This window comes from Schistocerca americana, chromosome X (assembly GCF_021461395.2).
Source record: "Schistocerca americana isolate TAMUIC-IGC-003095 chromosome X, iqSchAmer2.1, whole genome shotgun sequence".
Lineage (NCBI taxonomy): Eukaryota > Metazoa > Arthropoda > Insecta > Orthoptera > Acrididae > Schistocerca > Schistocerca americana.
In genome coordinates, this window is record NC_060130.1 from 532,698,457 (window position 1) to 532,716,139 (window position 17,683).

General features: G+C 42.6%; 1 protein-coding gene across 3 annotated transcripts in view; it reads right to left on the minus strand.

The window, feature by feature from the left end:
• LOC124556630 (SPRY domain-containing protein 3-like) overlaps positions 1 to 17,683 on the minus strand; it is a 203,255-nt gene that overhangs the window by 9,931 nt on the left and 175,641 nt on the right. For all 3 annotated transcript variants that reach the window (XM_047130600.1, XM_047130598.1, XM_047130599.1), the window contains exon 6: positions 2,885 to 3,023. In XM_047130600.1, coding sequence (XP_046986556.1) covers positions 2,885 to 3,023 — 139 coding nt within the window. The remainder of the gene's footprint in view (positions 1 to 2,884; positions 3,024 to 17,683) is intronic.

The following is a 17,683-nucleotide window of genomic DNA, read 5'->3' on the forward strand; positions in this document are numbered from 1 at the left end:
TTGGTAAAGACCAATATTAGCGTCTGGTGGTTGTGATTTCACTGACATGCTAGAGGTTTCTGGATGTTAAAGTTTTGTGCCAATGGTCAGAGATCTCAAGTAGACTGTGTGTGGTTTGAGACAATGGAGTTAGTGGCTACTGGTACAGAGTGATAGTCAGGCTGTGTTACAAAGACATATGAGAGGTGTGACACAGATTGAATATTGACGGGTAATAACTTTGTAGAATTAATTATGAAGAATCATGAGTTCTGAGCAGTTTGAAGATGGCTGAGTGATATTCTATGGTCACTATTAATAATGCATGGCAAAGTAATTTCTTTATGGGCGACCACCCACAAAAGTTGGATACTGGAAGTAGTCTTGAACTATTTCAGATAACATAATTGAAACATTCTTTGGACAAACAACATAAAAGAAACTGACTTATTATAAACACAGTTTTTTTTAAGTGACTGTTATCATTTCAGAACAGTCATTAAATACAGTTGTCTGTAGGTACAGGATGCAGTACACAAGTTGCTTTAGCAGATGGTTCAATTCACAGGATGTCTACGTGGACAAGGAAAAATAATTCCCGGATTTTTCCCAGTTAAAAATACACTTTCTCCCGGGCAAAAATACACTTTTTCTGTGTTAAGTGGCACTGTAAAACTCATCAATCCTTTGAATGTTTATGGTTTTATATACCGACGTAGAATTTCCCATGACTTTAGAAAATGAAACTCAGGGGGCGGGGGGGAAAAAAAAAAAAAAAAAAAAAAAAAAGTTTTGAAACACCTCTGATGTGCAGCAATATGTATGCTGCATATTTTCGTATTATGAAGGTATAAATTTGAATTCCACCAAATACTGCATGTTACTTTCCGAAGCATTGAAATCGAGATTGCGATGGGCTTTTGTAAGCCACTCATCACTCATGTCACGTGATCTCGCCAATTGATGACAGCATAGGACATGTGATGTAGTCAGCCAATAGCAAGATCACTCTTAAGTAGTGCGAAAGCACAAATAAGAAATGTTAATGGTTTAAATTAATATACATAGCATTCACATATAATATTGGTCTCCAAGATTAATAAGCTGGAAGAGAAGCTAAGCTTCCACTTATAATGTTGATCTTTTCTGCGTGTGATACACTTTAAGATACATCACACAAATGTGCCAGTAAAATTTTTAATAACGACGTAAATGTGTGATCTTCTGAGCTCAAAATTCTTCTAAATGGCCATCCTCAAAGAGTTGATTTTTAAATGAGAGTCAAACGCTTTGTTATTTACGAAATTCATCATACATTGTTCATCTTGCGTAAAAGAAAATTTGCTTTTAATGTATGTAATGATTTTCAAACCACCACTCGAAATATTTTCCCGCTACCTGTTGGAAATAGGTTCGTTTCAGCAGTTGCAAGAGAGCGCCAGATAACAGTCATCACCATGCGATGACGCAGGAAGGCCATATGTTCGTACGTGTAAAACATTAAAAGATCTTACATTAGGTCATAAAAGAAACAAGACATCAAAGGATACTTCAAGAACATCGTAATTTCGTGAACCATACTAAAATGCATAATTCGGCTTAAAGTGCACATTTGTTTGTCCAGATTCGGATGTAAATTTTCTAGGAGTACCAGTATTATATTATCTCATGTTTGGTTCTTTATTATGGCATAATGTCATATGTGCACTCGAAATCAGCAAACAGTTGAAACCAGCCAACAGTGTGAAATTAAACAGTTCGTTTCAAATAAACTGACTGCCTCAGCAGAAAAGATTAATAAAAGCCAAATCTCTTCAGCAAACCAACAAAGATAACTTCATTGTTCTGCAGGCGATTAATGCTTGACTGTCAGAAAGGCGGAAATAAAATCTGAAACTAATGACATATTTTAGACATCCGTAATTATGCGAACGTGTTTTAATTAATTTGATATCTCCCGGTCAAAAAAATCTGTTTTATCATTTAACGTGAGAGCAATAAACGAAGAGGAAACAACAAAAGCCCTGAACGTAAACACAGGTTACGTGGAGGTGACCCACCTCCCCACCACAACTCAGACTGCTCTGTGCATCACGCCCGGATTTACTATAGTTCCAAACTGGGGCAATATTAGGTAGTGGCGCCAAGCCACACTTCTGTAACGAGAAGCGGGAGAAGGTACTACTCATACGTGACTCAACTACGCATGCACAAGAGCCCGCCCCCAACTGCTCAAAGGAATCTAATTTAAACAGTTGTCACGTCACGCTCCTCGGAGGCAATTTGTTGTTATGAAGCACTGCAGTCTTCCTAAAGCCTTTGACACACTTTGCTGTTGGCAGACACTTGTATGAGCACTGTGTTTTGTTGTTGTATGCAGTGCATTTCCTTTGAAACTTAAGTTTGTTTTACCTTTCTTTTTTTTTTTTCCTTCTTCTCTCGCTCATGTTTCGTTGCTGCAGTTTTATTCTGCAGTAGCGGGGTACAGTAATATTCTTTGTTAGAGTATTGGTTCTTACCTCTCAAGGAGTATTGGTTCTTACCTCTCAAAATCACAAAAATTTAACTGAAAACTAAAACAATGAAAAATTCCCGGAATTGTAAACAATTCCTGGGTTTTTCCCAGTTTTCTACCGGATTAAAAAATTCCCGGGTTTTTCCCAGATCTCCCGGTTGTCCCGGGTCGTATACACCCTGAATTCAATATCAACTTGCATGTCTGATGTTACAAACCCCTTCCCCTCATCTGATTGCCACAGTCTTGAGTGAAAATTATTATTCTAAAATATAAAACCTTCTGGATGTGGCCCAATGTCTTAACCACTGTGCTATCTCACTTGATGGTTTCATACACAGGCATAATAACGTAACTAGATATCTAGATATTTAAAAACTGTTCAGTAACCTTCACTTTACTATCACATTCCATTTCATAGCGTCCATTCCACCAGTCTTCATCTTCACTATCACTTGTGTCAAGTAGAAGCAGTAAGTCATCAACTTCTGTGGGAGACGATGGGCTCATATCGACAGAACCACCATCACTGTAAAAACGCAAAGCCTCATTAACACACTAGTATGTATTGGACAGACAAAAATAAGCTAAAGGTTTATATAACATCATTTAATCTTGTATTGGTTCCGTATTATCCATATGGGATACACTATCTATTCATTGTACATACAAACTGAATTATACTAGTTGGTTGTCAGGTCTTTTGCAAATCCAAATTTATTTAGCACATCTGTAAGCCACCAAATGATTAAAATGCTACAAACTTTAATTAATGCATCTGAATTTATTATCTTGAAAAAATTCCATGCCATTAAAATACATCACAAAAATGGAATATCAACAATGTATACAAATGGAAGTTTGATGATGATCTTCATTTACATAAAATAAATTAAAAGAAACTGTATGGCTAACAAAATCTTTATGGAAAGCGCAGGAAACTGATTTTACTATGAAAGAATATAGAAGAGGCTCACGTACACAAAGAAAATACGTTATTAATATAGGTGAAATTTGCACCACTTTCCTTTTCATAGATAAGTTGCCAGTACAATGTTCTAATTAATTTTTTATTTAATTGTCTTGATGGCAAAGTTTTTTGTAAAATATTAGCAATTTCGGCTATGCAACAGCCATCTTCAGAATCTATCTCGTATTATGTTTTAAATGTTTATGACATGTTGCACTGCAGCACAGTGAGAGAGCTGTTGCATAGCCAAAACCAATCTTGAACGAAAAAGTTTGTGATCAAAACAATCAAATAAAAAATTATGTAGAGCATATGATCGCTCTCCAGATGTTTACTGCATGTTAAATTCTGCTCAACCTTTTAGTCATAAGAAATATTTACAGGTTTTGGCCATGGTAATGCAGACAACAAATACTGTAATTAAACAGAAACGCTACATAATGCTTTGGAAAAATTTTAACTGTACTAAGGAAGTTTAGTGCCCGATACCCAGTTGGTCAAAATTACTAGACACATGGAAACCATTCTTTAACATACATTCTACATTCTGTCCTACCCACTCTTGTGTAGATTTGTTACAAGAATTCCTTGCCTCTTGCTTCATGATTCCTTTCATATCTTCTCCATTTTTCTTTCACGCTCTCACCTACACCCCCTCTCATGACAATATTGTAAAATACAAGTTTTACATAACTGACATTGTATGTGTCCTTAAAATGAAGGGCAAAATTCCTAGACCCATTTTATTTTTAAATCAACTCTCTCTCTCTCTCTCTCTCTCTCTTTTTTTTTTTTTTTTTTTGCTTGAAGCACTTTTACTAGCATTTCATCATTGCAATATTAAACATGACTCATGGATATTCACATTGCTTAATGGGTGTGAGTCAGGATGAACATGGAGTCTACTTATTGGGCTACCCATTCTGGACAAACTTGAAGTGAAGGTGGCTCAGTTCTACTGACAAGCTGACATAGCTCAAGGTCTATTAATAAGTGTTTGTACACCGCTGCATTAAGATGTATAACTGCAGTTGGTAGTTATCCATACAACTCTGTATGTGTCCGTTTGCAGTTAATTTTTCTAAATTGGCATGCTTTTCAAGGCACACTAGATCAAATATATATTTTGTCCCATAGTAAAAGTATAAACATTACTAGGTTCCATAAAGAATAATCTTCACCTAAGGAGCCAAAAAGTTTATGAGACTTCATGGTGGTGTAGAAAATTGTGTACTGAGCTCATATGTCAGATGTTTGAAGACAGATTACATGAACAGTGATATAACACAAGACATGATCAGCCAGAAAATTCTACTGCTGCTAATACCTACATAAGCAGTATGGCGTGAAGAAAAACAAAACCAACTTGTTTCAACCATCTCAAGCTAGTCTCATTAAAGACGCAGTCAAAATAGTATACTAAATGTACTAACATGGTTAATCTAGTAGAGTTTGGGACAATTAATGGGGGTGCTAAGCCTTCACCAGTTCCAAAGGAATGAATTCAGTGAAAATGAATCTATGGTCAAACAAAGGAAAGATGGTCATTAACAAATTACGCAGACTTCCATGTCAGAGTCTGCAGGTTGAGGATGGACTTCCTGTGCCACACCATAAAAGGTTTGTAGTAGTTTCCAGCACAATAAATAGTGGAGTATAAAAAGGACATAACTTCAAAACAAACTGACATGAAACACACTGAAAATAAAGAAAAATGTGTGTCATTACATATCACGTACACCCTTACTTGGTTTTGAATATCACACAGTACAGATTAGTCATCATCAAGTTCCATGCAATCCTGCAGGTGGTGAATGAAAGCTTCTGTCATGTGATTCAGTATGTTCAATGAGATCTCCTCGACAGCTGTTTGCATACTTTCCTTCAGTTCAGCCGCCATATGAAGACATGTAGCACACCCTTGACTCTTCAAGTATCCCCAGGAGTAGTAAAGCCATCGGCACATGGACCGAGCATCCAAACGTTGAGCGTTGAGCGTGCCTAGTTTCTGATGTCATAGCGTGGAATAGCACGTTCGGGAGTCTTTCCAAACGTGCAGAGCAATATCTGACATGTCAGATATGCTGAGCGCGCGTCTGAGCGTTGACCAATGAGATGGCACAACGCCACCTACATCACACGCACGCCGTCTTCCTTCAGTACTGAGTTGTGAGGCGCCATATTGGCATTCATTTCAAGCCTATATGTATATATGCCGTTTATGGACACCAGCAAATTGAGAATCACAGCAAAACCCGTTGTTAACTGTGTGATTCGTTCCAATAAAATAATGACAAATATCATATTCGTGGCAAAATAAGTATTGTAATTTGCGTATTATGAGAGTAGGCTATTTGAAGGCAGCGACGCACTGAAGATCCACCCAAAACGCATTGTTCTTGGTACAACTTCCTATAATTAAATTTCAGTTAGTAACATATCTACGATTAAGGTTTTCAGCAATGGTTAGCATAAAATAATGGGAGGTCCTTTGTATGTTGTTCGTGTAGCCCAATGAGGAGCGTCAGTGTCCTGTGCTGAGGTGTTAATTGGGGTGGCGGTTCACGTCTCGACGCTTCTATATTTTTTTCTTAATGTTAGTGTTTTAATTGGGTTCTGATACTTTATTATTAGTTTAATAGAAGAATATATTATAATATTTGATGTTATGTAAACCATTTTTTTGAGGGGTGACTTTGTTCGATTGGCTTAATCTATAGGGCAGCTTGTGCTACTTGTATAAAGATATATTGCTCGTTTTTCTTTTACGCTTTGTAATTCACATGTTGCAAAGATTCTGCAACTGGGGGGTAGGACCAGTCCTCATGTAAGACTGACTTTGGGGTTTTACTAAAATGTGGGAATAATGAAATAATCAAGAACCAAATTAGTACCGCACTGTTTGTAATGGAACTTTTATAAGCCTGTGTCCTTATTTATTGGACATGGTACTTTCCTTTTCGTGGATGATGCAGAAAATATGCGTTTTAATAGAGCTAACGTGGGAATTTTACGCGCGCCCGTTAAGTAAACAGTGTGATTTACGAACTGGAAACATCCCACAACTGCCGCTAGAGTGTGTCGCGATACCGTATACCACGCTGGGGCCCACGTACCATATGCACAAGTCACACCGTTCCTGAGCGTTCAGCAGCACGTTGAACTTGGCACGCTCAACGTTAATGTTCGGCAGCAAGGTCAGTGTGCCGACGGCTTAAGGGGCAGTCAGATCAGGCAATGATGCTGGCCAATGTGTGTCTCCAGTTCTGGAAATGTATCAATGAGGAAAATGAAGCTGCAAGACATTCATAGACCAGTGGGCCGTATTAGCTGTTGCCACATCCTGCTGGAACTGTATGTTGTCATTCAGCCTTGGAAGGAGGAAATCGTTTAAAAAAAGGACCGATGATGCCAAACAAAGCCATGTAACACAACACGGTCAAACGTTCACAAAGCAGTCACATGAGGATTACCTCAGTTTATAAAGGCCACTTTCTACATGAAAACAGGACTCATCCAACATCAGTATTTGGTTTCACATCTGCTGGTTGGCTGCTGAAATTTCCAGGAAGCACAAGGAGAAGGTTTGTCAGGCAACTTATCTTGTTTGTTTAGTTTCTGTACAACCTGGAAGTGAAAGTGCAGGTTATCACAGATGATGCTACACAAAAAACAATCTGTCACTGTTAGTGCCAAGGCTTGTCTGGTAGCAGAACAGTGAGGATTTCGGTTGAATGCTTGATGTGCTTCCTCCAACTAAGCCACAGTCCATTGTGTCCTTCACTGCCATGGACTTCCTTTCCTTGAACGAGAATCCTGAACTGTTGCACCCACTGTACAATCGTCCATTGATCTGGGATATTTCCATGTTGCTTCAACTCAAAATGGTAATTAAAGAGTCACTGAAATGTGAGAGGAGATAAGTTGTTTTTCAAATAAGCCTCAACAGTGAATGGTCAACAACGTGATCTCCATAAGGCCATAATTAAAAATAAATGTCCTTCCTCAATGCAGCGCAAGCATACTTATTTTACACGTGCACAAAAGCAATGGCATCTACATGACACAAATCCTACTATTCAAGATGCCAACACACAACAATAAACCAGTAACTAAATGACCGATGTGCTGCTTGCAAATGGTGAAACTGATGCCAATGGCAGAACTGTTGCGCAACTGTATGTGGAAAGGTTTCCTGATACAAATAATTTGTATCATTTGATCTTTACAGTAAGATTATGATGGACCAAACAGTTTTAAGTAGGTATTGTATTTCCTGACAACAGATTTTCCAAAATTATACTGCGTACTCCAAAAAAGTGTTTTTTCTGTGATTAATACTTTTTCTTTAGGAACAGTAGTATTGTGTAGTACTGAGGAATTTATGGGATATGCGGTAGACCTAAACACTCCATAACTTATTCTCTATTTTGGTCCATTATTAGGTTTTAATACAAATGCAGTCTGTCCACCCTTGATCTGAGCGGTTGTCTTTAAATAGGATGTTGTGAAAACTGAAGATAAAATGCCCACCAGCACTCCCCAAGTTGCAGAACATTGGTGCATCACACGATAATGTGGAGAGTTGCCTGTGAGCAAGAGTTATCCATACCAACTGTAGAAAGTCCAGGCAACAGTAGTGGAGAAGACCCTGTGACTGATACAGTCTGTGCAATAGCCTTTACAGTGCTACACACATCTGCCATATTTTCCCACTTGGGTGATATTTACCAATTAATGCACATTCACTGAAGACAGCTTTGTGAGTCTGTACAGCAAACATATTTGGACACTTGAAAATTCACATGTACAGATGGTTAGAAATAACTAACAGGTTAATTGTGATTCTACGGGCTGGGATAACTTGTGATCAGATAACTGGGTCATATCTAATGTCTCCCATATTACTAGGACAAATCTACCTCATTTCCTCTTAGATGTTCTTCTGATCCTATTCACTGAGGTGTCACTACATTTTCATCAATTAATGTGGTTGCAAAACGATGGAGCGCCAGCCATTTTGATTCCAATGCATGGCACCATACAGGCGCCATACACTCAAATCTGTGAATTGGTAGAGGGAGACATGTCTCATGGCAACACCTATCACCAGATTATAGCCTCTCGACTATTCACTTTGGGTATTATGAAAATGGTAGTGTATACTAATCCTGTACCAACAATGCAGGACCTCATCACACAAATCTGTACCACAACTGAAATACTGAATGCACAGCCACACTTATTTCACCATGTGAGTCAGACTTTTCACTGCTGATGTATACTCTGCAACCAAGTTGAAGGTCAAAATTTTGAACCCATTTTGTAACTACTGCACAGTATGACACTCTCATCTGATTTCTTCAGAAATTGTGGAACACTGAACTGTCATCATATCTAAACTGTTCTCTAACTTTGAAACCCCACAGTCCCCAAGACACAAACTTCCAGACATATCTTTAAAAACTACCAGTTTTTGTTCTGCTCAACAGACTAAGTATTCAATAGTCATATGAATCTACTTTACAATGATGGCTAATTGGTTGGAAAACTAACTAGGATACCAAACACAATCTGAATAAGCTTTGATGTTGTTCTCAAAACTTCAGCACTTTGCAGCACTAAACTTGTGCATTTCTGGACAGGTTTTCCCTCTTTCATTTATTTATTTTTAAGATTGTTGTAACAATCTTACATAGATTAATGATACCTAAATTCACTGGAACTGTTTATAAGCGACCTCTTTTGTGGAATATTAATCTGGTATCTCCTGCCTCAACAATTATATTACAGTAAAACCCCTTTTTAACAAACCTCTGGGGACTAGGTTTTTTTTCTTTAAATAGCAGTTTTCTTCCTTACACTAAAGAGATGACAGACAGTAATTTCAATGTTTTCAATTATATAAGTATTCATTCATTACGAGTTTTATGTGCTGCTTTGGATGAAGCTGTTGGGTTTTTGCTTAAGTTACAGTACACGTAAAACCACTTTGCTTCCTTCTTCAAATATAATGTACTGACAGACACTGTCACTCCAGCTGGTTTATACTGCATGAAATGACTGAACTGATGAAGAATAACTCCTTATGGTGTCAAGTCCTTGCACAGCTACAGAAAAACTTCTTGCAGGTAAATCCATCTTTCTATCATCTTCCTTGCTGTCTCCACAGCTGCCACAATTTATTTTAACATGATCCTTCACAAGAGAATCGGAAATCCAACTTACATCCATCTAGGGTATGAAGGGTAATGAGAAGCAGTACTGAAATGTCTCACTTGCAAAAACACTGCAATGATTTTCCTTTCCCCCTTATGGAAAATGGCTTCAGCTGGAGATGATGTGGTACAAAAGACAGAATCTGCAAAATATATGAATGCTGCCTGCAGAGTAACAGTTTAATCATCACAAAATATTCATCTTCATTACTGTCTTTCTCTCAAGGAACTAAATTCACCCTGCACAACAGCCGTTTTTTATTTTGCTTTAACAGATCGAATTATGTCCAGGTCCAGAGGTGCAGGTGACTTGTATGTTATGGTAGGAGGAAAAACATAACATTACCAATCACAAAACATTAGCCTCATTTCCTCCACTTAAATTTATCATGTTTTTGGAATTGATCAAGTCAGAAATTTGATGCACTCAATCTTCAATTCCAATTTGCAGCACAATTTCTCTTGCCTTCTCTCGCAATGCATTCCCGCCAGTCTACAGTTCTTATTTCATATAACCATTTTCCTTGGATATAATCTCTGAATGATGATGCGTGAAAACTTTTTTATTTTTAGTGCAGACAAACCTTCAGCTTCTGTACTTAGAAAGGCTTTTTAATATACTGCACAAAGAAGATGGTGTCAAATTGTATTTCTTTGTAAAGATGTAGAGCTCAACATTTTAACATTATGACTGCAACATTGTGAATAACAGTCCACTTGTGTTGAATAATAGTCTGCCTCCAGAGCTGAGCGGTCAGTGCAGCTGATTGTCATGTTGGGGATCTGGGTTCAATTCCCAGTACTTGTAGGGATTCTTCCTTGGTGGGAGGACTGGTATGGGGTGCCTCAGCCTCTTGATGCTAACTGAGGAGTTACTCAACCGACTAGTAGAAGTTCCAATGTCAAGAAACCTGACAATGACCTGGAGAGTGGTGTACTGACCACACGCCTCTCCATACTGTATCCAATGACCCCGTGGCAGAGGACAGAACAGCGATCAGTTGGACCCAAGTGGCTCGTCAAGGGTCACGACGTGCAACTCTACTTCTCTACTGTGTTGACTAATATGTTTTCTTTGTTTACTGACATAAAAATATCTCTAGCACATAATTCTATACTTTGCTGAACAACAGAATGTGATTACAGTTTCTTTTTTACCATAAAACATTTGCCAGTGTCAATCATGGTTTTTGTTCAATTTATGTTATGCGCAAAACATTTTGGGAAATATTTACTGTTGTCTAAAGCATTTTTATTACACAACAATGAGTTAAATGTTGTGGTTACTGTGTGAGCCATTGCATCATTCCAATGTAGAAACTTGTTTAAATTTGCAGTAACAACACTTCATATCTTACAAATGTTGGGAAGGCCAAAAAAAATGTTATATTATACTACTGTGGACTAAGAAGTAATGATGAAGGGCTTTTTTTCAATAAAGTGAACTTCCCAGAATGATTCTGCAGTTCACACACAGCAAGAATTACACACAGTTCATCATAATTTAATGAAAACATACTTGAATTATAATTGTTTCCTCAAATGCATAGCATGTGACAAATATGTCAAAACCAAGCCGTTGTTTCTAGCTGCACGTTTTGCCAACCACTTTATAATGAAAACCATTAACACAGTGTGTTGTGTTCACACGATTACATTTCAAGATAACATCTGTGTCTTCACATCATACGACTGTCACTGCACACAAAGTTGAGTGGATATTTTATATATCCTTTTACCTTCTGACCATGTAAAAAAATCATTTATCACCACTTTCACTCAGACTTATCTTTCCATATTAAGATGTTTGCACAGATAAAAAATTTTGACAAATTTGGAACGTTTACTCAAGGTGTCATGTATGTTATACAAATTGATCCCCAAATTCAGAAGCATGGACGATATACAGATGTAAGAAATGTGCATATTGTACATCCTGATGATGCGGTAGCTGCTAAATGTGATTGTATGACTTTATCAAGTCCATTGATACATCATTCTATTCAAGTTTAGTGTAACCTGTTTGAACACAAAAACCTTAAAGAGATGTTAGGAAGTTTGCAAAAAATAGCTTTAATTTGTAAATTGTTTCATATTTATTGCATAAAAGTAATCTTTTGGCTAAAGTGTGGTTCATGAAAAACAAATTTCAAGAACATTGTTCTTATGGCTGTTTGTTGTGGGACAGAAGGAAATATTGTTTAATAGGGGGAATTTCTTAAAGGGGGGTTAGACAATTACGGTTTTTGTTACTGGATATTGTTTAATGGTACATCTCTGCAGGTTGATAATCTCAGAAATTTGGTTGTTGTGACTGGTTACAGAGATCACTCAACAACAGTGTAATAAAACAATGTATGGTGTTTTTGCCTCTTTACAAGCACTACATATCAGTCTATGCTGTCATCTGCAAGTCTTTGCAAAAAGCAACAATTTCCTTGTGATGCGATTTCTCAGCATATGACGACAGCATGCACAGTCTCAGAAAATCTATCTCTAGTCCCACCACCAATTCTATGTGTGTGTGTTTGAGGTTTACGGGCACTAAACAGTGTGGTCATCAGCGCCCAAACGCATAAAAACAGGAACACATGAAGTGAAGGGACTAAGACGGACAGTGAACAAGAAGAATGGCTAAAAGACACAGACCTGACACAGTTCCAAATCCTCACAGACAGAGGCAAAACAAGAGGAGAAGAAACGCACTAAAAAAGGAAAGGAAACACAAGGAAAGGAGGACAGAAACCGAAGGGAAACAAGCGGGTATTCGTGACTGGTGGACCTCTTACCAAAAACCTGGGTGAACCAGTCACCCAGCAGCACATTAAAACCCTCTCCCTAAAATCCGAGGCAACAACTTGGACAGGACACAAAACCGTAAGACCTTAACCACAGTCATTGCGTCTTGCAAATAGAGGGCAAATCCGGTGGCAAAGAAACCACCGCCCTCTGCTCAGAGAATAAAAGACAGTCAAGTAAAATGTGGCGGACAGTAGTCTGGACGCCACAAGCACTGCAGATTGGGGGGTCCTCCCGCCGGAGTAAAAAACCATGTGTTAAGGGACTGTGCCCGATGCGGAGGCGAGTGAGGAGAACCTCATCCCGCCTGCATGACTGGTAGGACGTGCGCCATGGCCACGTGGTGGCCTTGACCAGACACAGCTCATTGTCACCGACTGCCAGCCACTCCTCTTCCCATTGACGCATAACACGAAAACGCAGGAAGGAGGTAACAGCATGGAGGGGGACGGTACATTCAACAACGTGAGGGAGGGAACATGCATCTTTGGCAGCCACATCCGCCAGTTCGTTTCCCCCAATACCCACGTGCCCTGGCACACAGCAGAAAGAAACCTCCTTCCCCTGCCGTTGCAGGTGGAGTAGGGCATCATGGATGTTCTGGACGACTGTATCTGCTGGGTACAAGTGTTGCATGGTCTGAAGGGCACTCAGGGAGTCAGAACAGATGAGGAACTTAAGACTGGGAACACATCTCATCCTCATCTGCTCCAATGCCCGCAAGATCGCAAACAATTCGGCATCAAAGATGGTAAACGCTGCAGGAAGCCGTAACTTGACAACTCGATCAGGGAAAACAACAGCACAACCAACGGAGTCCCCCTGTTTAGAGCCATCCGTAAATACTTGTACATGGTCGGGATGCTGGTGTAAAATATCAGAAAATAAGGAGGTAAAAACAAACGCAGGAGTGCAGCTCCTCCGGTACTCCGACAAGTCTAAAAGGACGCTGGGCCTCTGGAGCAACCAGGAAGGCAGGCGGGTAAAACCTTGTCGTTGGGGGGCCACACGCTCCACACCAAGGGACTCAAGCAAATGCTTGGCACGAATCCCAAATGGCCTCGTTGCCCTTGGACGACTGGAAAAGAGACATTCCATAGGCGGTCGGGCAATGGTAGGGTACGCAGGAGAGGTAGGACAGGCACGGAATTGACACACCCGTCGCACCATGAGGAGTTTCCGCCGGATGGCGAGTGGGGGTTCTCCTGCCTCAGCACACAGGCCTGGGACTGGTACGGAAGGCACCAGTGGCCAGCCGGATACCCTCATGGTGTACTGCGTCAAGAATCTTTAGATACGAAGGCCTTGCTGACCCATACACGGTGCAACCATAGTCAAGACGCGATCGGATGAAAGCCCTATAAAACTGCAGCAGACGCGCCCGATCTGCTCTCCAGGACCGACGGCTCAGACACTTCAAAATATTCAGTGCCTTCAGGGCCCGCACCTTTAGGTCTTTAAGGTGAGGCAACCACGACAACTTGGAATCAAAAGTGAGGCCCAGGAACCTCACAGTGTCTCTAAAAGGAAGAACGGTGTCCCTCAGACGCAATTCAGGGGAGGTAAAAAGATGTCGAGAACAATTAAAATGAACACACACACACATTTGTCTGCAGAAAAGGTAAAACCCGTCTTTACAGTCCATACCTCTAAGCGCTTTATCGTAAGCTGCAACTGCCGACTAGCAGTGACAAGACTGGAGGAAGAACAGAAAACAGCCAAAATCGTCCACAAACAAGGAGCACTGGGCAGGACTCCGGATAGTGGACGTGATACTGTTAATGGCGACGGCAAAGAGAGTGACACTTAAAACGCTTCCCTGAGGAACACCATTCTCCTGCACGTACAAATCAGATAGCACATTACCAACCCGATATCGAAAGAGGCGGTGGGAAAGAAAGGACCGAATGGAGATGGGGAGACAGCCACGAAAGCCCCACTCATGGAGTTGATTGAGGATAAGGCGGTGCCAAGTAGTGTCATACGCCTTATTAATGTCAAAGAATACACATAGACAATGCTGGTTACGTAGGAAGGCCTGTTGGATGGCCGTCTCAAGCAGGGTCAAGTTGTCTATAGTGGAACGACATCTCCGAAAGCCACACTGAGAGGGGCTAAGGAGCTGCCTGGTCTCGAGCAGCCAAACCAGGCGACGGTTGACCATGCGTTCCAACGTCTTCCCGACACAGCTCGTCAAAGCAATACTTTGATAACTACTGGGATGCGTTCGGTCCTTCCCTGGTTTGAGGAGGGGAATCAAAATCGCCTCCCTCCACGAGTCAGGGTACGTACCGGATAACCATATCATATTAAAACAATTCAGGAGAACTTCCTTGGATGGCAGCAACAAGTGCTGCAGCATGCTGTACCGGATTGGATCATGACCAGGCACAGTATCATGAGCCACAGACAGTGTCGAATCCAGTTCCCACATTGTGAAGGGGCAGTTGTAGGGTTCAGAATTTGGAGACCGGAAGTCCAAGTGACCCCTCTCGATGGCAGTGCAGTAGCGGCAGAAATATGGATCACAGTTAATAGTGGCGGTAGATTCCACAAAATGCATGGCCAGTGTCTGGGCAATGTCTCTCGGCGCCGTGAGGAGACATCCTTGATTCAGCAATGCCGTGACAGGTAGTTGGCAGAGTTTCCCGGAAATCCTCCTGACGGCTTCCCATACTTTCGTAGAACTAGTGGAGCGGGAGATGGAGTTCAAGAACGATTGCCATGACCGTCGTTTGCTCTCTTTAATCACTCGCCGCGCTTTGGCCCTTGCCACCCGAAAGGCCGCAAGATTGTCAGCTGAGGGACGGCACTTGAAGTGGCACAGAGCTGCACGGCGGGCTCGGATGGCTGAGCGGCACTCAGTAGTCCACCAAGGGACAGGACGCCTCTCAGGATGACCGGATGACCGTGGGATTGACAATTCAGCAGCATGGGAGATCATGGCCGTAACATGGTCTACCCATTCGTGGACGCTGGCACGGTGTTCCAAAACAGCCAGTTGGCTGAAAAGTGTCCAGTCAGCTCTGCAGAGGTGCCACCGGGGCGGCACTGGTAATGCGACAGCCTCATCCAGGAGGCGAATCCAGAGGGGGAAGTGGTCACTAGAATGGAGGTCAGCAGCAACCTCCCACAGAGCAGAATCCGTGAGTGCTGGAGAGCAAAAGGAGAGGCCAATAGCCAATGACGACCCGGAAGCAGTACAGAAATGAGTGGGAGCACCAGAGTTGAGGATGCACAGTTCTTCAGACATCATGAGGTGGTGGTGGTTGTTGGGATGTTTAAGGGGGACTAAACAGCGAAGGTCATCAGTCCCCCCATTCCAAAAACAGGCGAGCCTAAAATCGGCAGAGCAGGTAAAAACCAAAGGGGGGAGGAGACTCCCCCCCAGGCACTAGAAGAACACAAATGCAGCAACAAACACTAAAGACAAGAAGAGTACAGATAAACACCAGACAGAAAGAAACAGAAGAAAAGAAGAAGGCCGGAGACTGGTTGACTGACCATGAGAACAAAAAAAGGGGAAAGAGTCAACCATCCGACGACACACCAAAACAGCAACAAATATTGGGAGACGCGAGGACAAGAGACACAGAAAGGGAAAGGTGCAGGACCTCCCTAAATAGAACCATAAAAAGGACTACCACGGATAAAATTTAAAACGTCATCAGCCATGGAGGCATCATCACATAAAATCAAAGGCAAAGTGCCCGGGAGATTAAAAGACTGCCGGAGGGTGCGCAGTCGGGGACACTCAAGCAAAATGTGGGCGACCATCAGCCGGGACCCACACCGACACAGGGGGGGGGGATCCTCCTGACGCAAAAGATGACCGTGCGTCAGGTAGGTATGGCCGATGCGCAGCCGACACAGGATGACAGAGTCCCTGCGAGAAGCCCGCAGGGAGGAGCGCCACACATCGGTCGTCTCCTTGACAGTCCGCAGTTTATTCGGGGAAGTCATGCCACACCACTCAGCAGTCCACATCCCAAGCACCCGACGGCGCAACACCAGCTGCTGATTGCGAGCCGTGAGGCCGATCTCCAAAGCTGGGGCGTCGATCGCCCCTTTGGCCAGCCTGTCAACACGTTCGTTCCCCGGGATGCCAACGTGATCTGGCGTCCAAACAAAGACCACCGAACGTCCAGAACGGGTAATGGCGGAAACGGACTCCTGAATAGAGGACACCAGAGGAGAAGAGGTATAGCAGCGGTCGATGGCCTGGAGGCTGCTCAGGGAGTCACTGCAGATGACGATGGACGTACCTGAGCAGAAACGCATATGCTCAAGAGCGCGCAAGATGGCCACCAGCTCTGCAGTAAAAATACCGCAGCCAGCCGGCAAGGCACGGTGCTCAACATGGGCAGCGTGAGCAAAAGCGTAGGCAGTGCGACCATCAACCAGGGAACCATCAGTGTAGACAGTCTCACAGCCCGAAAAGGAGGCGAGGAGCGCAAGAAAACGGCGACGGAGGGCCACAGGCGGAACCGAGTCCTTGGGTCCCTGTGCCAAGTCCAGACAGACGGACGGCCGGGGCAAACACCACGGAGGCGTAGGTGCACGGACCCGGAAGGGAGGCAGAAGAGGGAATGACCCCAGTTCCGACAGCAGGGACTGGACGAGGACAGCTATGGAAAGCCCAGACCGAGGTCACCGTTCGGGCAGATGGAGGACCACGGCAGGCAAAAGCAGGCGACAATTGGGATGGCCCGGCGAGCAATGCACGTGGACAGCATAGTCGGCGAGCAGTCGATGGCGGTGAATCCGCAGCGGGGGAACCCCGGCCTCCACCAGTAGACTACCCACGGGGCTCGTACGAAAAGCGCCAGTTGCAAGCCGTACCCCACAGTGGTGTATGGGGTCTAAGAACTTCAACACTGAGGGTGATGCAGACCCATACGCCAGGCTCCCATAATCAAGCCTGGACTGCACTAGGGCTCTGTATAATCACAACAGCGTGCAGCGATCCGCACCCCAAGATGTGTGGCTCAGGTAGCAGAGTGCGCTGAGGTGCCGCCAGCACTTTTGCTTCAGCTGAGTAATATGAGGAACCCATGTGAGCCGGGCATCAAAGACGAGTCCTAAGAAGCGGCAAGTGTCCACCACGTCAAGCAGGTGGCCGTCGAGGTAAAGTTCAGGATGAGGGTGGACCGTCTGACACCTGCAGAAGTGCATAACTCGAGTCTTGGCTGCAGAGAACTG